Below are 26,617 nucleotides of genomic sequence, written 5' to 3' on the forward strand. Positions count from 1 at the left end.
TTTTAAATGAAAATCAAAGGATTCTAATAATTTAAAAAGGACTTAAGCAAAGTTATTCGGTTCTTTAATTGTATACTTATATGAGTTTTAAATAGAAATATTACTCTGTAAACAAAAATTACAATTGAAATTAAAACTGAAACAAAAAATTTGTCGAAAAATTAAATTATAGAACGCTTTTAATTTTAAAATCTGTCTTGCATTGAAAAGTGTACATGTTTTTTTTTTATCAAAGGTGAAAATCGATCTTTAGATTCTCATGTTAGTTGTTAGATATCAAGGCGTGGTTCGAACCTACAACCTCTTGATGCATTTAGAAACGCTTTAACCATTCAGGCTAGGTCCACATTAGCGAAAAGTGTACTTGATCCAACGCTACTAAAAATGCAAGATAACGTCTTTTTATCCTGAATTTTACATTGTTGTTTGATGTTACCTGTTAAGCTATTAATTGATCAATCGGCAATAAAATTAAGAGCATCTCCAATGCAATGCTAAAATGAAGTGCTAATGCTATAATTTAGCATTTAATCTTAAAATGCATCTCCAATGCAGTGCTATAGTTTGTGCTAAATTTAGCATATGCTATATCACATGCTAAATTTAGCACAGACTATAGCATATGCTAAAATTCAACAACCAATAGCAATTCACTATTAATTACAATTTTACCACGGTTATTTTTTGCATTTATTATTTTAACCTACTATTTTTATTTTATTTACTTTTTTCATTTTAAATTTGTGCTTCTATTTAATTTTACAACATCGATTTGATTTTTTAATAGTAGATCATACATCAATATAATAAAAAATTAAATAATTTATTTTTATATAATTCATCTATTCTTTTAATTATATCTTTTGAAAAACTCATTATTAAATTAAAAAAAATATTACATAAATTTTAGTTTAAAATATTTAATTAAAAAAATTATTAAATAATTAGCAATTAATAAAATTAAGAGATAATTATCTTAATAAATAATTATAACATTTTTTTTAACTTTGTGCATTGGAGTAAAATTTGAAATGCTATGCTATTTATAGCATTTTACCACTTTTTCATGCTAAATTTAGCATAAAAAGTAGCATTCCATTGGAGATGCTCTAACATTTTTAAGATAAAAGATCTCTGTGTAGTGGCGGATGCACACTATCAAGGGTGGGTCTCCATTACTAAAATTTTACCACGTATATATATGTGTGTTATATTTACTAAAGTTCTCTAATAGACCCATAAACTTCTAATAAAAAATTCTTATGTAAAGTCTTATGGAACTTTATGTGATTTAACCCACAAATATAATTTATCATCCAACCTTTTTGTTCATTAAGTAATTTTATTTTGCTTTTTACTATTTTAGAAAAACTTTAACTCTTTTAAAAGTTTAAAGTTGCCCTACGTAATTATCAAATTCATAAACTAAGAATATAAAATTCAAATTGAAAATAAAAATAAAAATTACTGATTGAAAATCAAAACATTAAATAATAAAATAAAATACATTATACATATATTTCTTATATATAAAAACCATAAATGTACACTCAAAATTTAAATTTGATTTTATTCAAATATCTATTGAAATTTTATTTAATAACTTATATTTAATTTATGTACATTTTTTTATGAATCACTTTGAGATATTATAAAAACAATAAGAATAATCCATAGTTAAATCTAGTAAATTGTTAATTTTTTTAGTATCTGACTTGATATATTTTTTTATTCCAAAAATTAATTTTTATAAGAAACTTATAAATATAAATTTATAAAATAAAGTAAGCTATCAACCATTAAATAAGTATTTAATAATATATATTTAAATGATGTATTTAATATGCGAATAACAATTTAATTATTTACTAATTTAAAAATAAAAAATATTTTTTATTGATAATAATTATAATTATAATAATTAATAATTTTTTAGTACAATATACTTTAAAAAAATTATAATTTTGATTAAATTTTAAGTATATAAACGGACCCCACCATACTGAATCTTTGAATCCGCCATTTTCTCTGTATGAACCTAATTTGTGATGTAAGATTAACTATCCATTAAATATATGACATATAATGTCAATAAATATCATATCTAATTAATAATGAATATTTAATTCTAATCAAAATATCACTAATTAATATAATATTTATTAATTGGATATATCATTTATTAACACCACGTGTTATACATTTTATAAATAATTCATAATTTCACGTGACGAACTAAGTTCGCACAGATGGAAGATTTACCCCCAAGGTTTTTAATCCATGCTTAGCTTCTGAGCAAATAGAAAAATAAATATTGAAAATGCTAATATTATTTAGTATTACAAATTAGAAGCTCCAGTAGACAAAGATCACATATGCAAACTCTTATTCACAATCTCATAACACGATTTCATAAACAAACACAGCATTTATTTTTCGGTAAACATGGCTTAGTTCCCTGATTCCTGAAGTCTCCTTCCCCCTGTTTCTTCTTCATTGGCAGAAACAAAACCCGTAGTCGTACCAGGTGACTCTGCTTGCTGAGAGCCTCGAGCAGCCTCTACACCTTTTCCAAACAAAGAACCAACTGCCCCTTTAATCTTCCCTACTATATCAGTATCACCACCAGAAATATGCACAGAACTTTGATCCACTTCTTCATCAACGTTCACATCACTACTCCCTAGTCTCCTCTTCACCTTCTCTGATTCTGTAACTTTTGCAATTGGCTTATTTGCCTCTCCCTTTTGCTTATTCAAAGCCTCCGAAATCACCTCAGACAATGCCTTATCTTCATCTCCAGGTTTCAACTTCTCTGCAAAATAGTCCTTCACCGACACTCCCTTATCTTGCCCTTTAGCACTGATTTCTCCTTCGTTTCCAGCGTTACCGCGAATTCCAGGAACTTTCGACACCATGGTGTTTCCCGTTTCGGCAACTTTCTGATATACAGGAGTCAGTTTCTCAGTTACTGTTGCTGCAATTTTCTTTCCATATTCAACTGTTGATGGAGATTGTGTTTGTTGGGTCTTGTGTAGTTCTTCTCCTTCATGTCCATTAACATCGCCTTTCTCGTTATTATATCTAAGCTTTGAAGCTACAGCATTTTTGGCTAGAATTGCTTTATCAGCAATTGCAGAAGTAGCAGAGGATATTTTCTCGGTATAAGTGCTGCTCTGTTCCTTAGCATTGTGTTCCCCCTCATTGTATCCAAGCTTAGAAGCTACAGCATTTTTGGCTAGAATTGCTCTATCAGCAACTGCAGGAGCAGCAGATGATAGTTTCTCCAAATAGCTGGTCTGATTTGATGCGTCAGGAGGAGCGTCTGAAATAGAACGAGGCTTCTCTTCGGTTGTTATAGGTCTTGGAGGAGTTGGTTCTGGAGAAAATTGGTCATGGCTTCCAGAGGAAAAGATCGACTGATCATGTGGTTTAGCAGGGAACTTCTCTTCTCCTCTTTGTTTTAAGTCAGTAGAGAAATTCATTTTGTCAAAAGAACTAAGAATTGGAGTAATTCCTGTTTCTTCACCACCTGCATACAATTCATAAACAGAACATATAAGACTGTTTATCCCACTCTACCAATTTGACAATGACCATAGACTACTTACGTGCACCAGTTGAATCAGTGACTTTGGCCTGATAATTGGAAGGATCATAGTGTTCACGTCTATCTTTAGGGGCATGAGGATCCTCTTCCAATTTCGGTGACCTTTCCAAATTGATCTGCGGTTGGCCTCGAGTTGCTTTCTGTTCTCCTGAAAAGCTTCCAAATGCGTCGATAGGTTTTGTTTGTTCTAAAATTGCAGGAGTGGTGGATACAGGTATCTCAAGTGGAGCCTGAGGCACTTCTTTCAGGTTACTTGTCCTGTCAATAGCAACTTTAAGTCCTCTGTCTTCTTCTTGCCTAGGCACAACGCTCTTGGCTAGAGTCTCTCGAGCGTAGTCATCATCAAACGCTGTGGACTTCCCGTAATATGCCACAGGATCATCCAACCGTCCCACTTGTCCAGGCCGTGAAGCGCGACCGATAGCAGAAGAATCAAACACTACAAAGAACCAACAGATTTCATAAAATTTAATTACACTATCCAATTAATTAACTATGGAAATGTTGTTAATACTAGTACTACCATGAATTTGAGATTCATCAAGGATTTCATCCTCCTCCTCAACATCATCTTCTTCATCCAAGTCATGATCATCAGGAACATGCTGCAAATCATGATCCTCCTGATCATGATTGTGACCGTGGCCATGCATCAAGGTGTCCTTTATTTTCTTGGCCTTTGCTTTCACCTTCTTCAAAACCGATTTCTTCTCATGGGAATGCTGATCAAGATGTTCCCCTTCTACAACAGATTAATTAAAACCAACAATACATCACACATACACAGATATAGCAAACTTCTTACTCACTGAAATTCCATAATAGAAAAACTTACCAGCCGCGTGCAGTCCAGCATTATAGGGTGTTTGATCATAGGAATGACCGATCGGGCGCGAAATTTGAGAATCCATACTGTAAGCAGACAATCGATACGTTAGCGTTAATGACAGAGAATGCACATAGCATATTTATAAACGAACTCTTGGATAAATTTAAACGTTTAATCACTGCGGTTAAAACTTGAAAGTTGCCAATTTTGCATGGCGGTGGCTGTCAACAAGAGGGACACGTATAAGAGAAATGACACGTCTCAGCTCCTGGACACGTACTTGTGTCCGGTTGTACACGCGGAGCTACTCGAATGGGAACTGGGAAGTTTCAAATTTTGGATAATCTTCAACACAGAGGTTTTTAAATAGCAAAACTAATTTATATGAACTGCTTACTTGAGTCACTTTTATCGCTGCTACTCAACATACACGTGCTCTCCCCTCTGATGGTGAGAATTTGGGGTCCACTGTTTAAAATTTTGCGCAAAATAAAAAATTTCGCCGTTGCCGGGGATCGAACCCGGGTCACCCGCGTGACAGGCGGGAATACTTACCACTATACTACAACGACTTGATGTTGTAGATTGTCAAAAGTTTCTTGTTAAGAAAACAGTAAGGCCCATGACGAAGCCCATTCATGCTGACCGACACGGGAAGCAAAGGAAAAATGAAGGAAATCCATTGGCGCCAATTTCAATTTTTTTTTTGATAAGTTCAATTGTTTTTTTTATTTGATTGAATTTTTCAAATTCCTTTTCATTTGAAATATTGCAAGAGAATCAGTTTCAGAACTGCGTTACAGAAAAATGAGAACTAGATTTCTAAACACAGACTACTTCTCTTCTCCAAACGAAGAAACCCTAACGTTTCTGAATCTTCCAATCCCTAATCTCCTTCCTTCTCTGCATCTCCCTAACTTAAACGCACTAATATTCTCCTCTCTCGATCCCTACTCAAACATCTCCATTGAAATCGACAGATTTCCGATCGATGCAGCTCTATCTAAGTTTATTTCTCACGTAACACCTCGGAAAATCGACGTTGATGATCTACATTTTGAGGATCGCACCTCGCGCATTTACTCTGTGTCCGAGGTATTTTTTAAATTCAAATTTAATTGTTCATTTATTTTAGGTATTGCTTAATCATCTACACTTAAGTTTTAGACCTAATTCGTGAATGAACTAGCTTAGCGGAAAATCTAGAAGATGCAAGAATTTTGAATTGAGTTCTATATAGTGAATTCTTGTTTTTGGAGAGCTTGAATTTGTTGCTCTTCATTCAATTAAAATTCTGATGTATCATTTTTTGTGTGTGCATTTGCTCTGTGTGCTTGTTTTTCCTAATAAACTTCGCTGATGTCATTGTAGAAAGAGGAAGAGACTGCTACTGCTGCTGTAGATACTGAGCTTGCACATGGATCTGAAGTCATTTTGCAATTTGAAGAGCCTGAGCTTGATGCATTGGCGGTAGAGTGAAAAATCTATAGAAATCTTGTAAAAATATGAATTATGATCTAACTATTAAGTCTTCATTCTTATGCATCATATTTTTTTGAATTCTAGGAAAATTTGCTCCTTCCTGAGGAGCACTTGGAAAATCTCTCAGAAGCTCCGGAGATTGAGATTGATCCAGTAAGTGTCTGACTCATCATTGTGTAACGTGTATAGTTTTTGTACTGTAATGTGCTAGAAAGGAGCATTTTCACCACAACTACAACTACAACTACAACTACAACTACAACTACAACTACAAATTCACATTCATCTTCGATTAATCCGTCTTTAATACACACTTCTGATTCAATCTTGATTATAGCTTGAAGAATAGCCATACATTTTTTAAGATGTGAGAAATGCATAATGTGAAATTTATCTGCTCATACTATTGCTTATAAATTGAAAATATAATAACGACAAAAAACAGGTACAGTAAATAGGCCAGTTGTTTTATGAAATATGGTACTTTATTTATTCAAGTTGTTGAAATTAGTTTGCAAAAGGTTGATCTACTCTCTTTATATTCAATACTGTAACCTACTTTCGTTTCTTCATGGTTAACTATTAATAACAATTCTCTTTTCATCTCGTATTATGGTTGCTCAAGTGCTAATGTTCTATGTATTAGACTTTATAATTTAGTCTATTTGCTATTTTATGTCCAGGATTTTCTTAGGCCAGGAATTAAGATGCAGAACTCTGACAAAGTTCAACAATACGTTTATTCAGTTGAAGATGTTACTTTAGACTATGACATGATTAAACAGGCTTCTGTTTTAGATGATGATTCTGGTCAAGAGAAAATGAACTTCCATCATATCTCCTTTCCTCTTCTCGAAGTGGATGAGATAAATCTGAGAAATCTGGAAGACCTATCTATGGAAGATGAACTTTCGTCATTCTCTGATAATATTAATTTCCAATGGACTCAGAATGATAACCCGCTAAGTGATGGGGCAGAGCTATTGGATTCTATGCGCTATGATGTTCTTGAGTTCCTTTCAGATCATTGTCTATCAAAAATTGTTCTTGAATCTGAGCCTGCGTCCATGGACATAGTTTTGGCAGTGGACATTATAGGCATGATTGACAATGTAGAATCAGCATATTGTTCTCTGCCGGTGAATCCACCTGTTTTCCAGGAATATGAATTCTTTGAAATGGACTCGTCTCAAGCTTGTGAAGTCTTCTTTGAGAAGCAAAAATCTGATGTACCAGAAACATGGGATTGGATTTTCTGCAAAGACAAGAATTTTAAGGATTTCAATGAATTAATTGTTAGTTCTGAGCTAGCTCTGGTGGATGAGATATTTAAAACAATGCCTACACCTATTCTATCTAATGGTGACAAAGTAAAACCATTGTATTCCTTTATCGAGAAAATACTAGACAAAGTAAAGCCAGAATCCTTTTCTCTAGTTGATGGGATTTACCTGGATTGGCACCTATTAGAAGAAGATAAATGCAACAGTGGGACGTTCTGCTACTGGAATGTGTTGAAGTTGGATTTACACAAAACTGATTTTGACTGGGATTGTTTTGACGAGAGAAAGGAGGTGATAGATCTAGCTTTATCTGATTGTGATTTGGATGATCCAAAAATTATGGAGCCTGAGGAATCACTGAATATGTTTTCTGAAGTCAATTCCAGTGTTAAACAGATGGGAGTTGAGTCAAGTAAGTTGTCAGATGATAAATGCTCAAAATCAGAAAATGCGAAGCCCTTAGCTAAGGAAAATGCTGAGAAGGCAACACTGTTATTCAAATCTATGTCACAATTCAATGATCTGGATTTTTTCTTGAATCATGGGAAAGCCACTGGTGGAGGAAAAAGTGAATCTGTAATCACAGCGCTAGGTCCTAGTACTACATTTCCCAAGGTAAAATCCTACATAGATATGTTGGAAAGTTGAAGGCATATGTTTCTTGCAATAACCCGATCCTTACAGTATGATTTTTTATTTAACAATTGTTTTATTCGTTTTTCCGTTGTTTCTAAGTAGACGTTATTAGGGAGCATGCAAATCATATTTTTGTCCATAGGAACCCAATTCATCATTTTAATGAAATGCTATGAACTATGAAGATATATCTTCCCTCATAGTATGCCTGCTTAATGTTTTGGTTGTTTCATCATTCTTTCACATTTTACTGTTTGCGAGTATTTTTACTTGCACAACTAAATCTGCTCTACTTTTTTTCCAGGAAAGTGAGTCTCGTTCTATTTTAGCTGCAGATGATAACGTGGATGACCACAGAATGGAGAAGGTGTTACATTTTTCACCTATGAAGGATGATCATAGCTTGAGAAGTTTAGAAGCTGCAGATAGAGTAGAAGCTTGCGGCTTGCCTGTGGCAGATCCTAATGTGCCCAATCAGATGAAATCAGAGCCAAGTCAAGGGTGCTTGATGTCTTCCCCTGAGATAGTAATTGTTGTGAATACACAAAATTTTGACAAGGAAATGATAGTATCTAGAAGAAGCACATACCAAAAAATCCTTGCAATGGAGAAAGAGGGATTACAAGTTGTAGAACGTGACTTAGATCTGCCTGTGGATGTTGTTATTATTTCTGCTATTTGCTTGGTGTGGTACGATTGCAGAAACATTAGAAAGAAGGCAACTGCTGCAGATGAAGCTTCTTCTTCCTTGCCAATATGCATTGACAATATAGCTACAAATGTTCTCACATTGCTAAGTTGCGCGTTCAGCTGCTGTGTTCTGGTAAGTATTGTCCAGCAACCACTAATCATAATTTTTAGCTATTTCCTCAGTTATAGTTCTATATAGAATAAGTCATATTAAGAAATAGTAATTTCTTATCAGTGTAAATTCATTACTTAGTCAAGTCATTTGGATACAGTTTTATCAGTGTTTTATTAAAACTAACCATCTAGCTTGTCTGTATCATGTGTTAAAAATTCGATGTTTTCTCTGCTAACAAGTTGAGAAAAACTTCTACAAATACGCCTGGCGAGATCTAAACCCAAACAGAATTTCCATTTGTATTAATACTTCTGGCTTATAATAAATTCATGGTGATTTTCTTCTGTTTGCTTTAATATGGTTTTCTGTTTCTAACCTTTTCTTCGAGTCTATTAGATATTTCGGATTTTCCTTTAGACTGCTAAACATATTGAGCGTAGCAGCATATGATAGTTTTGTTGGATATCAATAAGTAAAACAATCTCTGATGGCTTAATTCTTTAGGATGTTCTGGTCAAACTTTGTGCTTCATGGGTGTGCTATTATGGAATTCATATCACCATATTTCATTTTGTTTTTCCTACAGGTATTTGAGGGAGATACTAACTTCCTTTCTACTGTAATGGAATCCTCAGATGGACTCTATGCAGCAGCTGCAAGCCTGGGAATTGATTTACAGCTTTTCTGTTCCTATTCGTCTGAGCTGACTGATGAAATTATATTAAGTAATATCTGTTATGCCGCTAAGCTGTATCAGGGTGCCTGTCCTAAAATGCCCGAATCAGAAACCCTAGCAGAATCATTCCTTACGAAATTTCCTTCAATTAATCCGTTGACAGCTCATGCTATACTGTCTTCAGAAGGCTTGCTCATCGAGTTTCTAGGGTGGTCAAATGAACGCAGGATCCTCGCAGTTCAGCAGCATTATGTTTCTGAAGAAAGCATTGCTCTGTTTAGTGCTTTGTGCAGCTATGGTGAACGTGAGGATTCTAAATCTATTATGACCGACTGCTCCTCCTCTGTCTCTTCGGGTCCTGACTCAAATAAGGATAATTTTAATGTTGTTTCTGAAATAAGACAAAGAAAATGCATGCGTAGCCCACAAAAAGTTGACATGTGTGTGGCCGACATGTGGCAGCCTGAGCCCTTAAATCAGTTCCTTGATGATACACGCCTTCCTGCAGTGTCAGGGCTAGATAACTGTTGGATCTCAAGGGAGAGTGAAATTTTAAACGAATTTCAATGGCCAGAGCTATCTTTGAACGATTTGTCTGGTCACAAACAGGGATCTGGAACTGCTCAGATGGTGGATTCTTCTCCTATCTCCAAGCATTATGATTGTCAGAAATCCAAAGGTCCTCTGATATTAGATGAAATTAAAATGTCACGATCTTATTTGAATGATAACTTGTCGGATGAAAATTACTGGGCGGAAATGACAACTAAGAAGAAGTTGGACTGGAGTAACACAAGAACATCTAATGTTCTGCATGAAGATGTTTTAGGTGAAGTTATTGACCTTACCGATTATCTGGGTAAGGACGTTCCTTCAATCACTAACTCCATTTATTTTTCAACTTGGCCACCAGATAGAGAAGAGGACTCTAGAAAGTCTAAGGCTCCCAGAAGATTGTCATTTGATAAAAATTGTGGCCCCACGTTTCCTACTGCTGCTGCAATCAACTCCAGGTCAGATTTACTGTATTCGGAAATGGATCATTTACAAAGCTCGCAGCAAAATAATGAATACCCTGATTGTGGCATGCCTTTAAAACATCCAAAAGAGCTATTAGAGGACATTTTAGCGCAAGGATCTACAAGAAATGCCAAAGCATCACCATTCAAGGAGGAGATTTCACATTTTGGAGGAACACCATTGTCTAAAGCAATTCATTCTACATATCCACAAGCAGGTTCACCCTGGACATTAGAGTTTCTCAATAGAATTCGGGAAAAGAGTAGACAGCGGCAGCAGTCCCTCCCATGTGATTCACCAACTCCTGATTTTGGCTTTACGGGTAGCATTCCAAAAGTTGTGAAGAGAAGAAGTCCATCAATTCTTGAGTTTTTCAAGTACAAAGGGGGAAGTAATCGTGGGAAAGCACCGGAACAAAAGAAGCAGAAGCAGTCAAGACAATTGTCAAGCGCATCCAAGAGCGCTAGAGCTCAAGCCTCTTTTGTTCCAGCATCGACACCAATTGATAAGAGATCAAGACAGGTTGGTTCATTTCTAATATCCTATCTGTGTTTTGGCTTTCGGACGCTTATCTTTAGTTATTTATATTATGTTCATTATTCTAAATTACTCATTAAACACATGCAGACCTTATCATTTGCATTGAATGAAAATGGAAGTCAGACTAGGCTTGTGTGGAGTGATGGAAGTGCACACCGTCTTAATAAAAAGTTCCGTCATCAATGATTGAAGGTCAAGAAGTAATATGAACATAACTTCAAGGTTGGTTCTTAAATACAGTAACTCGCATACTTTTTTCTTTATGCTTTGATTAGTTGTCATTTTCCTTTTTTCTGCAATTCTGTCGTATCGTTGTATAGTGTCATTTGATAGACAAGCTTCATAAATATTTTTTATTTTGCTGCTCAGAGAACTCTGAGGCTGCCGTAAGAAGTACCAATATCGATTTAACCTGTGTCTATATATGTAGAAATAAATCCCACCATATCATCTTCGTTAACTCCAACTAGGCTTGTGTATCTTTCGACCATTTATAAGCCGAGCAATTTCATGAATTTCTTCTGAAGCTGTCTTAGGCTGCATATCATTCAATATGCAATTTACATGTTGGAGATGGCTTACATAACTCTGAAGTAGAGCAGGGCTTCACGGCCGGTTCCACCACTATGGCCGGCTGAACACCATGGGATGGTAGTTAGAGCTGGCTATACCGTCGGCTCAGCTAAGTGGAGCCAGTTGTAGAACAGGCTATGAGTTGATCTTTCAGCTGGTTTCTATGGCCAGCTCAACCAAGGCAAACTGGACTTTAAACCAACTATGATAGGAAATAAATAGGAGTCTTTGGTTTTTTCTATTAAGACCTATTTTCAAGAGTAAAGTAATTATATGTATCAGTTTCGTACTTGGACAATAATGTAAGAGTTCTGCAAGTGTTAGTATAAATACTTGGTGTTATTCCTACTGTATCTTTACTCTGTAGTCTAAACTGAATAAGAATTCTCTCTCTATACCCGTCTAGGAAAGCTAGCCATTCTTTATGGTAATTACTGTTAGGTTTAAATGCTTTGAGATCGAAGACTGATATTCCTCAATAAGGAAGAATTGTCGATGTAGATCTCACATTGATCGAACCACGTAAATGTGCTTGTATTTGTTTGCTTATTTTATTTTTTGTATTCCACTTCTCTTTCGCAACAGAACAAAATAACAAAAGCACGACCCTATAATTTTTCCTTGGATTTCTGGAACACATTCAAAATTAAAATTAAAATGCAATGCTAATGTGAAATGTATGTGTAGATATGAATTCATGTTAAATTCTGTAATTCAATCTCTGATATTTGGCTTCTCTTATTTGCATCATATCACTTAAGTATGAGTGCTCCTAGCAAATTTATCACATGTTCTATTATATACCGATACTTTTATTGTATCTCATGTCCTGTGTGTATATCATAAGCACAAAGTAAGATTATGCAAGACACTAAAGAATGTGAAAAAGACATTTTATTGACAAGAAATTTTTCTCTAAACTTGTGATCTGCTTCTTGTGTATCCTGAACTCTGCCGGTAGTAACTACAGAGTTCAAATAGGTTTGACAACACACCCTGCTACTCAAAGCTCAGTGTAATGCTTCAGTTCTGTGTTCAATTCTCTTTGAGTGTGCTAGTTTCTCTTACCACTTTTGAGGTTGCGTACGGTCATGACTAATTGTTGCCTTTCACCTTCTACCTCTGCAAATCTGAGGCTTGTCTCCGAATATCTCTCTTGCATTTCTTTTAATTCACTTTCCATAGATTTGTTCCTTTCCTTTAATAGTGACATTTCAGTCAGCAATTCAGTAACCTTGAAATCATCCCTGGCATAAATAGAAAGCATTGACTTTCAGTTCTCACTCCCAGAATTTTTTTAATTTTTTTGTGAATATTAAATTTGAATAATGAAATGTGTTTTAGGGATTGAAAAGAACACAAGATGCATCTGTTAATATATATGGTAAAACTAATTGAGTTTTTAAATTCACCTCGAAAGAAAAATTGAGCATAAAAGTTGTAGTAAAAGAATAAATTGACACATTGTATTTAGATGCCAAGAGATAGAGTTGAATTATACCTGCTATGTGGTGAAAAGTTAGCTGCTTTCTCATCAGACATGATGTTATTTGTTTCTTCCCTTTCTACACTTTTACTTCTCTCTTTCTTCTTCTTTATTTCGTGCTTTAGCTCAAGTACTTGTTTCTGCAGGTTTTCTTTCTCCAATTCTTCTCTGGACAAGCTGCTTCGTAACTCAATATGCTGAGATCTAAGACTTCCTGCTTCTGATAACAGTTTTTCAACCAGTGTCTCTTTTTCATTCTTCAAGTACCTTAAGTTCAATAATTCTTCTTGTGCCTTTTCTGATTCCTTCTTAGCTAATTCAAAATTCCTCTGCAGTTCCTCTCTTTCTTTCTCCCATCTTGTAATCAGCAGTTCTGTCTCTTTAGGCGAAGTCTTTGTTTCTTCTGTCTTGTCTCTCAATTTGACTTGTTCTGCCAGATCAGAGAGGTCTCTTTTCTCCCTTTTGAGCATTTCTATCTTAGATTTTAGCATTTGATTTTCCACCAAGAAATTCTCTTGCTTTTCTTCTTGGTGGTTTTGCGCACATTTGAGCTGGTGGGACAAAGCTTCCAGCTGTAGTGACATCTGCTCTGCATGATCTGTTTTCAGTTCTAATCGAGTTGATAGTTCTTCCACTTTTTCGTGGCTCTGATCATTAAATAGTGAAAGCTCAGCATTAGCTTTCTGAAGCCTGTCTTCCAGATTTCTATTTTGAACACGTAGCTCATCAGCTTCTGTTATTGCTTTTGTCATGAGCTTCTCATTTTCATCAATCTTAACTGCCATTTCCACAGATAGTCTTTTAAATTCTTCTTGTAGCCTCTCTGCTGTAACAGCATTTTTCCACCTTGTCTTCCTCAAGGCTTCTTCTGCACGTATGGCTCTTTGCTCCTGCTCAATTTTGGTACATGTCATTGCATCTAGGTCATTTTCAAATGATTGTGCTTGCTTCTCAAGTTCTATCTCCAATGCTTTGACCTGACTTTCAAGCTCACTGATGGAATCCAGTGATTCAGAAAATTCTTGTGTTTGTATCTTTAATTTTTCTTCCAATCGCTGCACCTGCAACTGAAGACATTTAATAGTAGCCAAGGATCCCATAGATTCATTTCGCATTTCGATTTCCTGTAACCTGTTCTGCTCTAACTTAGAAGATAGTTTGTGGTTTTGCTGTTGTAAATCTGCAATGTCTTGGGTGAGTTGCTCAATATAATTCTCCAGTTTTTCCCTATCTTCTCTGTATAGCTTAATTTCATTAGATAGATCTGCAATATTTTCTTTCAGTAAGTGCAATTCACTAGAATCGTTTTCTTCCTTCTCTATATCTTCGAGTCCTAATGCTGCTTGTTGGTCTTCATCCTCTTGCATATTGCATTTACATTTCTTATCCTGAATCTCACCAATGTCCCTACTTAACTCAAGTTTGACAGAAAGATGAGATATTTCCAGTTTCTGTTGCTCCAGCATTTCATCAAGATCGTTTACAGCAAGAATCAACTCCGAATTAGATTCTTGTGTTTTTTCAAGTTGCAACTTGAAATTGTTATTTAACTCCTTTTCATGACTAAGCTCTCGCCTAATTTCTTCTAGCTCAACCTTTACATCCTTATTCTCAGCCTTCAGTTTGTTTAGAGCCTCCTCTCCATCAACATTCTTCTGTTGGGACCTGAGTTGTATACATTCTGTTTTGAGTTGATCTCTCTCTTCATTTAGATCGATTATATGTCTCGATAACTCTTGTGCCCTTCTATTTTCCTTTGTGAATTGCTTCCGCAGAGACTGTAATTCCAGTTCTGATAATTCTGACTGCCTCAGTAGACTGGTTATTTCACTCTTAAGTGTTTCTACGGATTCATCAGAAGCCACTCTCAGGTGTCTTGGAAATTTCTCTTCAGGGCTGTTTGTTGAGTCAGCTAAACTTCCATCCGAAGCTGAACCCATTGACCATTCTGTGCTTGATCTTCTATGCAAACGGTTCTTTGTCGTTTTAGTATCAACTGCCCCCTCCTGAGGCATTGAATTTTGCCGAGGAGTTGACTGGATGCTAGCATTTGAATCAACGGATGCTTTGAAGCTACCATCTCTGTAAGCATTATTTGGCGAGAAAATGTCCAAGTTTGCATCCTGTCACATGATTGAGAATGAAGATAATTATGTCACAGTAGAGCAGTCATATCAGTACTACATTCTGACATAAATTATTCAAGCTCTCATGAACTTCAGTAAACAAAAAGTTCTAAGTAGATTATTTTAGGTCTTACTTCATTGAAACTGTTGTTATTTGAATCTGAGTGGGCGCTACTCAATCGATTCTTTAAGCTTTCATCTTGAGAAAGCGAGTTTCCATTATCTTCACCAATTCTGATATTAGCAAATTAAGTCAATATTTTTGGAACCAAAAACAAATCCAATAACTAATATTTGTGGAATAAATTAGTAAAGGTTAATGTTAATTTTCACCTTTGATCAGTTCCTCCCTGCACCCTCTGAACAGTCACCTGTCATTAATTTTAGATATGAGAAATAGGAACAGTTGTGATCAAATGAAATTTTTTTGTGGATTGGTGGGTAATTGTCTATCTTATGAGTGTGTGAGAGAGAATGAGAACTAACATTTAAAATAGCACCAGAGTTTGCAAACTTGAGAGGCAGAGAGACTGTAATTGGTGCAGTTTCCTCTGCAAAATCTGCAAAGTCAATTGAAGCTTCTCCAAGATAACCCGATTTTGAAGATCCCTGTAAGAACCTATGGTTATTATTTGATGCACGTATATTTATTATAGTCAAGAAAAAGAAATTATTTTCGAGTATGATCATAACATACACTTGAAACAATGAAATGGTATATCTTTTCTTTCAGGATTCCTGTTTTTGGCTGCTTGAAAAGCTTCACTGTTACAAAAAGAGGTTTCTCCCATAAACAGGTTCCTTCCTGAACTGGAACTTTCTCCAGTTTGAATGTTGTTTTTCCGACATCCTCTGGCACCAAGGATATAATCAACGCGGGTTTCTTTAATCGTGGCACCTGAAGCAGAGATTCAAAACAAGGTAAGTGCTTTCTTGCTCGTAAATTTATGAATTGCTTGATCAAACTGCACACATTGTTCACCTTCTTATCTACATATATAGCAATGCAACTAGAATCCAAACAAAGCATAAATCCATATAGAATAGAGTGACTAGGAACATTTACACATTGTTATATTGATACCTGAGTTGCCTGAAACTGCAACTTGAATACAGCTTTGATCTTTTTATTGTCGTTCCTCCAAGATTTAAACATGGTTTTTGGATTTACTCTGGGTTCTCAGAGAATCTTCATTAAAAGTCTCACTTCTCCTTAGGATACTCCAAACTTGGACTTCTTTGTGACAATTTCTTTTTGTTATTTGTAATTTGGACGACAAAAAACTGTGATTTCTTCTCAACTAGGAAAAGACAATCTAAAAGCCGCAAGAAAGCTGCATCTGTGGGTTTTTTTCTGGTTTATCTTTGTAAAATAAACCAAGTTGGGTAGGGTACAGTTCAAATCCAGATACAAATTGAAACCGTTATAGAATAAAAAATTAAAGAAACTTCTCTGTACTGGATCAAGCAAACCATGTGACATACATTATTGTAAAGAACCTTATAGCTGTACAATTCTTTAGTTTTCTTTTTAATGCAGTAAAGCACGAGGTGCTGAGTTTTAAATGACATATATGACCCTAATTATTGTTGAGTGAACTGTCTTCGTCAATCAGAAGACTTTTTCTTTGTTAAAGTTTCTTTATAGTCAATTAACCACTGGTTCTGTATTATATTGCTCTGTGACATGAAATGAAACTGTCGGGCAAAGGATTTTGAGAATAAAATTAGGTTTGCCCATATGAGATTATGTATTGATCATTAAAGACACAGAAGGAAATTTCTGGCAACTACCCTATTTAATGGATGCAACTAATTTTTGGTCTATAGTCTTACTATAACTCTGTATTTTGTCGCTAATAATAATTTAAGCAGCTCTGTCCTTCTATGATAATTTAGATTCAACAAAATTCATTTTGCTCTTTGAATCTGGCACGAAAAGATCACATCAGATCAAGTTCGGCTTTAGGCAAAAACACCCTCAAAATAGACGTTTTGACTTGTTTTACCTCAGTTCCAAATTGTACAGCTCGCACAATTGTTTTCTGCCACCTTAACTTCAATATGTTATTATCGCTCTCCAATAGTTTTCTATCATCTCATTTTTTTGGATAAAACGAGTAATAATGTCCATTTTGAGTATTTTATCGTGACCACAAACTTTATCTTATTTTGACCTTTTTTCAATTAAGATTTAGAACAAGTTAAGAATATTTTATCATTTATAGTAACTTATTTTTTTGATAATGCATTTACAGTAAGTTGGAGAGCTGTAATTTTAGAGGCTTTTACATAACAATTGTCATTTATAGTAATTTGAACTTAACAAATAAGTATCCTCTCAGATTTAAGTTCAAGATTCTTGCTTCGCTGGTGGATTTTCACCGTTACTTCTCAGATAAATTACTTGGATGAATACAGCTTATTTGTCAAGAAAAAGTATCCCGACTAGGGGTGTAAACGAACCGAGCCGTTCGCGAGCAGCTCGGTGTTCGGCTCGATAAGAGCTCGGTTCATGTTCGTTCGTATTTTAAACGAACCGAGCTCGAGCTTGATTTTATGTTCGTTAATATAAACGAGCCGAACATGAACATAGTGGTGTTCGGCTCGTTTGCGTTCACGAACAGCTCGAATAAGAGTTCGTGAACAAGCGCGTGAACGAGCTCGATTAAGAGTTCGTGAACAAGTTCATGAACAAGTTCATGAACAAGCTCGTATATAGTTCACGAATAAGCTCGTTTAGAAACTCGATTAGGTGTTCGCGAACTAATTAATATTTAAATTAATTTATATAATTATGTTTCTAATTTATTTAGCTCATATTCGTCAACGAGCTCGATTAGATTGTTTTTAATTTATTCAGCTCATATTTGTATTTGTTCGTTTAATTGCTCGTGTTCGTTTGTTTATTCGCTAAACGAGCGGGCTCGCGAACAAGCTCGTTTTGTACTTATCGAGCTCGCTCGCGAGCTGGTTCGTGAACGAGCTCGTTTAGTATTTACGAGCTTGTTCGTGAGCTCGGTCGCGAACTTGTTCGTTTAGCGGCTAAACGAACAAACATGAGCTGAACATGAACCGAACATGAACACTATAAAATCTAAACGAACCGAACATGAACACTCTATTTAAAGCTCGACTGAACATGAACCGAACATGAACACCTTGTTCGCTAAACGAGCCGAACATGAACACTCCAAATCTCGGCTCGGCTCGGTTCATTTACACCCCTAATCCCGACTATCGATCCGTAAAAGGACTATCAAAATAGTGAAAAAAATGTTTTGTGGTCCGAATAGTTTAAAATTCCAAGCCACTGAATCATTTAATACAAGGGCAGCACATCATTTGGGATAAGTCCCCTTTTTAACATGGTCTACTGTCTTAAAAACCCCGACCTTTTAGTCCATTTTCAATCATATTCTGACGTTAAAAATTTGTCAATTTTACCCTATTTTGCATTTTTGTGTTTCAATTGTACCCTGAAAAATTAAATTAACGTCTTCTGCGTTTGGAAATTTGTTTAAAACGTTGTCCATGTCTCGCATATATTAATTGTAGATTTTTAAAATTTATTTAAATTTAGTTAAATTAATTAAGAATTTAAATTAGTGTTAATTTGATTATGGTTTTTAGTTAGTTTTTAAAAATAAAGGACTTATTTGTACTTTTTTGAATAAAAAGAATTTAATTTCATGTTTAGACTTAATTAATTGAATGATTTCATCATTTAAGTTAAAAAATTAACAAAAATTAAAATATTGGGGTACAATTGGAAACGGAAAATTTAAAAGTGGGTAAAATTGACAAATTTTCAACGTCGGGGTAGAATTAAAAAAAAGTTTAAAGGTGAGGGGTTTTTGAGTGATTAGGCCTTTTAACATCAAGGAGTTTGTTAGCAGTAGCAATACGTTAGCTGATATAAGTAAGCTTCCAATCGAAAATGGGTATAACAATTTAGAGACACTTGTGTAATTTTGGACTATAGCTATGACCTTAATAGGACACCTGGCTATTCCTAATTGCTTATTATCTTCTTCAAAGTGTTCAATTTTTCTGTCGTAAGTAACCATGTTTTAATTCTTGCAATGGTAGTAAGGCCCGCATGATATATGATCATTAAAGCAGAATTATAGGGAGGAAAAGAGACATTATCAAGCTTTTGATTGGTGCAAAGTCATTATTCATTAGATAAGGTTGCTCCAAAAAGGGCCCGAACAGTTAAGCATCCAACCTTGCCTCAAATTATTAAAACACATCATCGTGGAGCCCCAAGATGTACAGCAAAGAGCTAACATTAATTGTTGGATGCCCTTATTTTGTGGTATAGTCCCTGCCAAGTTCCATTGTCTATGTCCGTAAGCACGTGGTTGGGAACATGTGTTCTTTCTCAAAACAAAACTTGGCAATATATTTACATCTCACACGTCAGGCTTTGATTTTGAACCAAAGGTGCCTTGTAAATGGGGCGTCTTAATACTATGAAAATTAATTTGTCAATTTCGTTTGAATATAAGAACAAAAAATCTGCAATTCATTTTTTGTACAAATGGAACAAAAAAAAAATTGAATTGATTATTTTGTTGGATTTTTTTATTTATTTTTAAAAAATTAACTGCTTTGGAAAAATATAAAAATTAAATTCGGTTCTATTTAGTTTGAATAGAATGTATACCTTTATTTATAAGGGTCTTACTAACTATCCAATTGGATGAATATCCCTTTGATAACAAAACTATCAAGTTGGAGTGTAGTGTCATCCTTATGTGGGTGCATAGGTATACAATTTTTCAAAAAAGTTTGATGGTTAAATCATGAATTAAAAAGTTGATTGCGAAGTCAACTAAAACTTAAATGCTAAATCTTCTTACTGAAAAAAAATCTCAAGGCTAACCTCCTCCTTGATCTTAAAAAATTACCCACCCACCACCAAGGACCACTTTCTGGTACTGATATATAGAAAAACAAACCAGCCATTAATTTTCCAACTCAATGATGCTGTTTGATCTCCTAATTATTTATTTCGTCATTCAATTTCCATGAATAGTAGACAATGCAATCATACCAAATTCACCAATCAATTATGTTCTATTTTTTAATAGTGACAGTTCAAAGGAACCATATGAGTCAATAACGTTTATTGTTATGTACTATAATTAGGGTTAACTTCATGTTTAAAGAATCAACTAATGGATTTGCCATTGAAATATAGTCATCATCCATACATTTTGATGCACAAATAAAGCCCCCACATCAACATCTTTTGCAAGGATCTTTTGGGGGAAATAGACATGGGGTTGCAGGATTATATTTTGTGTTGAAATAATAATAAAACTATTATTGGTTCTCGCCTAATTGTTCTAACTCTTGGATAGATTGGTATCCGTCGTGGTATCAAACTTTTATGATAGAGAGGATTAAAATTCATTTCTTAGCAATTTCTATCTAATGAATTTAAATGCACGCAATTAGATAGGTATATGCACTTGTTCATTTTTAAATTCAATAGACACCTGCATGCAAAAGTGAATTATTATTAGGAGAAATTCTCAGGTAAACTCGGTCTACCACGTCATCCGTAGACCAAGCCTATCACATTATGACACATCATTAAAATGATGGCAATCTTGTAATATTACTATTCAAATGTGTAAATAAGTAAAAATATGAATTTACAGCCTTGCCTAATAGTTTGACCATTTGGTGAATTGGTTATTCATAGCAGCAATTATTTGTTACCTTTCTTTTGCGTTTTATATTCTTGTTTGTTTATTTGTTTTTTCCTTATTTGATACTTTCACGAGGTCAGATAATTGAGAAATTTTTAGATAGACTCAGTCTACCACATCATCTGTAGATTAAAACTATCACATTATGACACGTCATTAAAATAATAGCATTATCGTAATATTAATATTCAAATATATAAAAGAAGTAACAAATAAAATTACGATAGTGCCACTATTTTAATAATATATCATAATATGATAGATTAGTTTAGGATGACGTGGTAGACTAAAAAAATTCGCAATAAAATGATAAACTACATAATGTAGAAAAAAATAGAAGGCTTGTTGCCAGAAAAAGGATCATGACCAAAGGAAGTGAGCAAGCAAACAGAGGACCGGGGCTGATGGGCTGGTGTTCTTGTATCTCAGTTGGCTAAGTTTCCTTGGACTAGGCTTTTTATTTGAAACATGTTTAGGCTACTTTTATCAGTTCAATCTCTTGTAAGTTTCTATATTTATTTTTTGAAAGACAATCTCTTGTACTTTTCTATATGAAAAATACAACAAAAGATTATTTTACCTCTTCAGTTTAACATAAAAAAATCAATTCAAAATAAATTTATAACTTTGGATAAATACACCTTTAAATAAATATTTTGTGTGGTTCTATCTCTTCAATTTCAAATTGATCAAGAAAATTATACCACCTCAACTGAGATTTATATATAATACTCTAATTATTATTTGTCACCTTAACTGAGGGATCAAACGAGTTACAGTACAAAAAGTCAGATATGATAAAATTGGTTTTAAATAAAAATACTTTAAAGTATGCTTTTTATCTTGTTTTACTTCTTTAATTTCAAATTCATCAATAGTTTTCTGTGATTTCAGCCTTGGTTTATGTATAATGTTATAATCCTGTTTTTGACACCTCAAATGAGGGATAAAATGAAACAAAGAGCTTATATTGAACGAGTTTTTATGTAAATCCGTGAACTGATTTTTAATAAATCTTATATGCTAAATTTGAAAGGTAAAATAAACCTTTATTATATACTTGAGCATTATTCAATTCTTATTGCAAATTTATATACATGAACATTTGTTATTTATGAAATTTGATTATCTTAATAAGTATCGACTGAAATTTCAATTTAGTCAAGGATTTCATAGAATTTGTGAATCTTATGCTTACCATACAAGCATTTTATTTGTTTTTTTTAGGGTTAATTTCATAAAAGATCATGACCTTTACACGAAATTTCATTTTAATCACGACTTTTGAAAGTTGTCATATAAAACCATGAAATTTCATTTTTTTTTTCAAATCTATCATCAAATTAATTTTCAGAGTATTTTTGCTGAAGTGGCAACCAGATTCAGGCTGATTTGAAAAAAAATAAAAGATAAAAATACACCAGAGAATAATCGGTGATAGATTTAAACAAAATAAAAGATCGTGGTTTTATATGGTAATCTTGAAAAATTGTGATTAAAATAAAACTTTAAGTAAAGTTTATGATTTTTTATAAAATTAATTTTTTTTTATTGCAAACTGGAAAACAGCTTTCCACTGCCTTTTATAATAGGCCTAATACCTTAAAAAACCCTAACCTTTCCGTTCCTTTTCAATTCTACCCTAACGTTGTAAACTTGTCAATTTTACCCTATTTTGCATTATTGCATTTCAATTGTACCCTGAAGTATTAAATTGACCCTTTTTCATGTGGAAAAAATTCAGAAAAAGTTCTTCATATTTAACAAATATTTAAAATAGCATTTAATGTTATAATTATACAAAAAATTATCCTTCTCTACAAACTTAAATATAATAAAAATAAATTTTTAATTTAATATAATATAATGCCAATAATTTATTTTATAAATATTTCCGACACTACAATAGCCTCCGACTACAATTTAACCTTTCTCCGCTCGAACGGGTTTCAATTATTTTAATTTTAAAAAAATAATTTTTGATTTTAAAATAACTAAATTATTATCAGTTAAAAAAATATTAAATTTCAACGGCCGAGTCTATTTCCCGGTGACTGGCAGTGGCATTTCCGGCCACCAGAGAATAGACCTAGGTGGGTCTGTTCGAGGAAGATGATGAACAGACCCTGTTTATAATCTTCCTCAACGAGGAAGGAAGATGATCTTCCTCATCTTCTTCCTCGATGAGGAAGATGAGGAAACAGTTCACATATCTGTTTCCTCATCTTCCTCGTCGAGGAAGATGTCATCTTCCTCGTCGAGGAAGATGATGAACCCTGAACGAGGAAGATGATGAAACAGACCCTGTTTCATCTTCCTCGTTGAGGAAGATGGCTAACAGAGCCCACCTGGGTCTGTTCTCCGGTGGCCGGAGCCAATGTCGGCCGCCGGAGAATAGACCCGGCGGCCGGAATCGGGATGTGTTTAATTTTAAAATATTAATTCTTTATATAAATTAAAATGATTAGATTTAGTCAAATAAATATAATTTAATTTTAATTAAATTATGGGTTTTTTGTTAGTTTTTAAAGTTAAAGGATTTATTTGAATTTTTTTAAATGAAAAAGAGTGTGCTTTTACTCTTAAACTTTCTTAATTGAATGGTTTCATTCCTAAAATAAATAAATTATAAAAACTTAAAAAATTAGGGTACAATTGAAATGAAAAAAATATAAAATAGGATAAATCGACAATTTTATAAAGTAAGGATAGAATTAAAAAGGGGCTGAAAGGTGAGGGTTTTTAAGGGAGTAGGCCTCTATAATAAGGCATACTTGCCTTTTGGTCTTGGTTTTCTAATGAAGCTTATCTTCCTTTTGTTTCATTCTTTTGCATGTCTCCTATTGTCATGTCTTTACTATCATCTCTCCATGCAAATTCAGTAAACATTACTTCAATGTAAAACGTGATAAAGAAAATAAAATGGAAAGAGTATATTATATTTTAAATGTAAAAAATTGAAGCATTTCATTATATATAAATGTTCTTTATATTAAAGAAAAATTAAATTTTTATATTTTGATGACTACAAAATTTAATGAGAAATATAGAGTCACTATTCCTGAACGAAATCAATAGATCAATAGATCTGATCCGTGTATGCTCATTTAATATATTTTTAATACCTGTAAAAATAGAAAATGATAAAAAAATGGAATAAATAGAGTAATATATAAAAAATCCGACATTGCCAATATTATTTAAAAAGTATAGCCTTCTATTTTTTTAAACTAAATAATCACCTTCTATTTGAAATTCATATTTTTATCAAAAACAAATTTTATATATATATTAATAAAACCATTAAAATACGCCGTAAATAAATTCATATAAAATATCAATATCAAATTAAACTTGAACAATTGATTTATTAAAATAATACTCCCTCCGTCCTAAAATGATAGGCTATTTGAACAAACAAGACAAGTCAAAAAATATGGTTAGATTGGTTAAAATTGGTTATTTTGTCTAAGCTTCGATTTTTATCCTTTAATTATTATTAAAATATTTAAATAATATTAAATGACTAATTTTTTTATTGGTGCGTTTTGCATTGGTCTTAAAAAACAATATATTTACCAACGGGGGTTGGTTCAAGTGATAAGCGGCTTGGTATCGCTTAAACAAGGTCTGGGGTTCGAGTCTTGTGAATGCAGAAAATTCCCGCCGGCAAACTCATCCACCATGCCAGGTGCGCGACGCGGGGCGTATCCGGATTAGTTAAGGCGAAGCCCTGAAAACCGGATGGACAATACAAAAAAAACAATATATTTTTTCTATTATGGAATATAGGAAAATTAATTGATTTAAAAATAACTATGTATATTTATTAGAGGTAAGTAAAACTTTTAGTTTTCGAATTACCTTCTAAATATAGAAGGTGTCTTATAATTTGGAACGCTACAAATAATAAGCTTGCGAGAATTTTCATGCACTATTAAGTCTCTTATTAAAGCATTTATTTTAAACTAAATGATTAAATTTATGAAAACATAACTTATTTTGTTCAATGTGAACACGAAAAGATTCTTTAAGGGTCACACATTAAATTCAAATTGTTTCAAGGAAAGAAACAACTAAAATCCACTCCACCAATTGAAAATGGTGAAATTTTAGCATTTTGGTAGCATGGGGATAAATACACATTAAACCCAAATGAAAGGTGGCACAACAAAACAAAGAATCATAACATTGGTGTGAACCACCTATCTACTCCTGTTTACTAGCTACTCCCTAAATTTAAAAATTGATACTTCCTCTGGTTATCTTTTTTCAAATTTTATATAAATTAAAAAAAAGTATCGTATAATTTTATAAAATTATCCACATTAAATTTGTTTATAAAATTATCCAAAAAATAACAATAATTACTTTTTTAATATTCTAAACAAAAAAATCACATTTTAATCTCATTAAAAAAGATCATGGACGAAGCCATAAAAACAAGGGTGGGCGACTGACCCTCTCCCTCGCCGGAGAGAGTGCTGGTATCGTGGTAGTCCGGCGGCTCTTCTGACTTCTCTGCTATTTATCTCTTTTTTGCTTTCAATATATTATACTATGTATTATTTTTATGTTTTAAAGTTATTATGGAGGTTATGTAAGGAAATGTAGTATAAACCATTATGGTTCGAGCAAAGAATCAACCGTGACTTTTAATTTATTACTCAGGATTAAATAATTCACTTTTGAACATTTTGATCAATTAAAAGAAATATTTTCAATTGTTGGTCCGATAAAGATAATATTTTTTATTTTTAGGTCAATTAAAAATAAAATTAAATCATCTTAGCCTTTGAACTTCTTAACTGGATAAAATAATTGAAAGTGAATATTTGATCCCGGCTTATAAGTTCAAAACCCAGATTAATCCTTTGTTTCTTAAAAATATATTCACTTCACATTAAAGCTAACTTTCTTATATAATACTGCAACGTTTTAGTTGGACAAAAATATCAAGGTGACATTTTAATTACTATTGAAAACAATTTTAAACTTTTCTTTTTGATGAATAAACAATTTTAAACTTCGAACTAAGGTTGTGTGTCTATTACAATTTAAGTTATAAAACTATTCATTAAAAAAAAACTGAGACTACAAAAAATTTAATGGACTATCAATTTCTTTTTCATTTTTCAACTTTCATCATCGTATTAGAAATCGGTTCTTAAGATTGACATAATTAATAATTATTTTAAAAATTTGGAGTAACTGAATGATTTACTTTTTAAAAAATTGATCAAACAACAATGTCGTTTGATAAAAAAAAAACAATAAATCGTCATTTGATATAGAGAAATTTTAAAAGATAATCACATAATATACCATTTGCCCAAGTAAAATTTCATCTTCTATTGACCAACGAGTTGTGGCTCAAATGGTATAAGTGCTGGACAACAAACTGTCAAGGTCGTGGGTTCAATTCCGCCCACAAGCGCTCCCCCCTCCTCCAATTATCAAAAAAAAAAAATTTTTTTGACTCCGCCTCTAGTGACAGTTATAATGTAATTTCATTCATTAAAACTAATTTCCCTACAAATCTCTGATTACATAGCTAAGACAGCCATGCATTGTGAAACATAGTTTCCCTACAAATCTCTGATTACATAAAGATGTATATGGCATAGACCATAGTTTTGACATTTAAAGTGAACACATGAAATTTGATGGTGCATGCATTAATAAAACATTATATAAAAGTGTAAAAGCGGAATTTGTCTCGCCAGCTGATTGCACATCATCTGCTCACGATGTGGAGATATATTACATTAGATGGCTGCAAATATTACAACAATGTATGGATTATCATCAGCTCACATGCAATG

General features: G+C 33.3%; 3 protein-coding genes and 1 non-coding gene across 8 annotated transcripts; 1 reads left to right on the forward strand and 3 right to left on the reverse strand.

Annotated features, from left to right (window-relative positions):
* Nucleotides 1-2,312: 2,312 nt before the first annotated feature.
* Nucleotides 2,313-4,583, reverse strand: LOC126671540 (low-temperature-induced 65 kDa protein). Of its 2 annotated transcripts, none has more exons than XM_050365317.2 (4): nt 4,446-4,583; nt 4,134-4,349; nt 3,612-4,049; nt 2,313-3,532 (listed from the first exon to the last, which is right to left on the reverse strand). In XM_050365317.2, the coding sequence occupies exons 1-4, from the start codon at nt 4,519-4,521 to the stop codon at nt 2,451-2,453; spliced, it is 1,812 nt and encodes a 603-aa protein (XP_050221274.1). In that variant the 5' UTR covers nt 4,522-4,583; the 3' UTR covers nt 2,313-2,450. The 2 variants fall into 2 exon arrangements, with proteins under 2 accessions (XP_050221274.1, XP_050221273.1); XM_050365316.2 differs by having other exon boundaries at nt 4,134-4,352.
* A 356-nt stretch (nt 4,584-4,939) lies between these two features.
* TRNAD-GUC (transfer RNA aspartic acid (anticodon GUC)) lies at nt 4,940-5,011 on the reverse strand. Its single transcript has one exon. It is a non-coding gene; the product is annotated as a tRNA-Asp (tRNA).
* Nucleotides 5,012-5,214: 203 nt separating this feature from the next.
* LOC126671244 (protein SHORTAGE IN CHIASMATA 1) lies at nt 5,215-16,635 on the forward strand. 3 transcript variants are annotated; one of them, XM_050365000.2, is made up of 9 exons: nt 5,215-5,534; nt 5,811-5,909; nt 6,006-6,074; nt 6,605-7,819; nt 8,145-8,663; nt 9,232-10,150; nt 10,235-10,863; nt 10,969-11,103; nt 15,800-16,635. In XM_050365000.2, exons 1-8 carry the CDS (start codon nt 5,247-5,249, stop codon nt 11,065-11,067), a joined length of 3,837 nt encoding a protein of 1,278 aa, XP_050220957.1. In that variant the 5' UTR covers nt 5,215-5,246; the 3' UTR covers nt 11,068-11,103; nt 15,800-16,635. The 3 variants fall into 3 exon arrangements, with proteins under 3 accessions (XP_050220957.1, XP_050220955.1, XP_050220956.1); XM_050364998.2 differs by having other exon boundaries at nt 9,232-10,863; XM_050364999.2 differs by lacking the exon at nt 15,800-16,635 and adding an exon at nt 11,312-12,022 and having other exon boundaries at nt 9,232-10,863.
* Nucleotides 12,334-16,235, reverse strand: LOC126671245 (uncharacterized). Of its 2 annotated transcripts, XM_050365002.2 has the most exons (7): nt 16,151-16,235; nt 15,764-15,964; nt 15,553-15,675; nt 15,400-15,437; nt 15,201-15,300; nt 12,956-15,063; nt 12,334-12,701 (listed from the first exon to the last, which is right to left on the reverse strand). In XM_050365002.2, the coding sequence occupies exons 1-7, from the start codon at nt 16,220-16,222 to the stop codon at nt 12,509-12,511; spliced, it is 2,835 nt and encodes a 944-aa protein (XP_050220959.1). In that variant the 5' UTR covers nt 16,223-16,235; the 3' UTR covers nt 12,334-12,508. The 2 variants fall into 2 exon arrangements, with proteins under 2 accessions (XP_050220959.1, XP_050220958.1); XM_050365001.1 differs by lacking the exon at nt 16,151-16,235 and having other exon boundaries at nt 15,764-16,096.
* Nucleotides 16,636-26,617: the final 9,982 nt, after the last annotated feature.

The sequence above is a fragment of the Mercurialis annua genome, linkage group LG3, assembly GCF_937616625.2.
Source record: "Mercurialis annua linkage group LG3, ddMerAnnu1.2, whole genome shotgun sequence".
Lineage (NCBI taxonomy): Eukaryota > Viridiplantae > Streptophyta > Magnoliopsida > Malpighiales > Euphorbiaceae > Mercurialis > Mercurialis annua.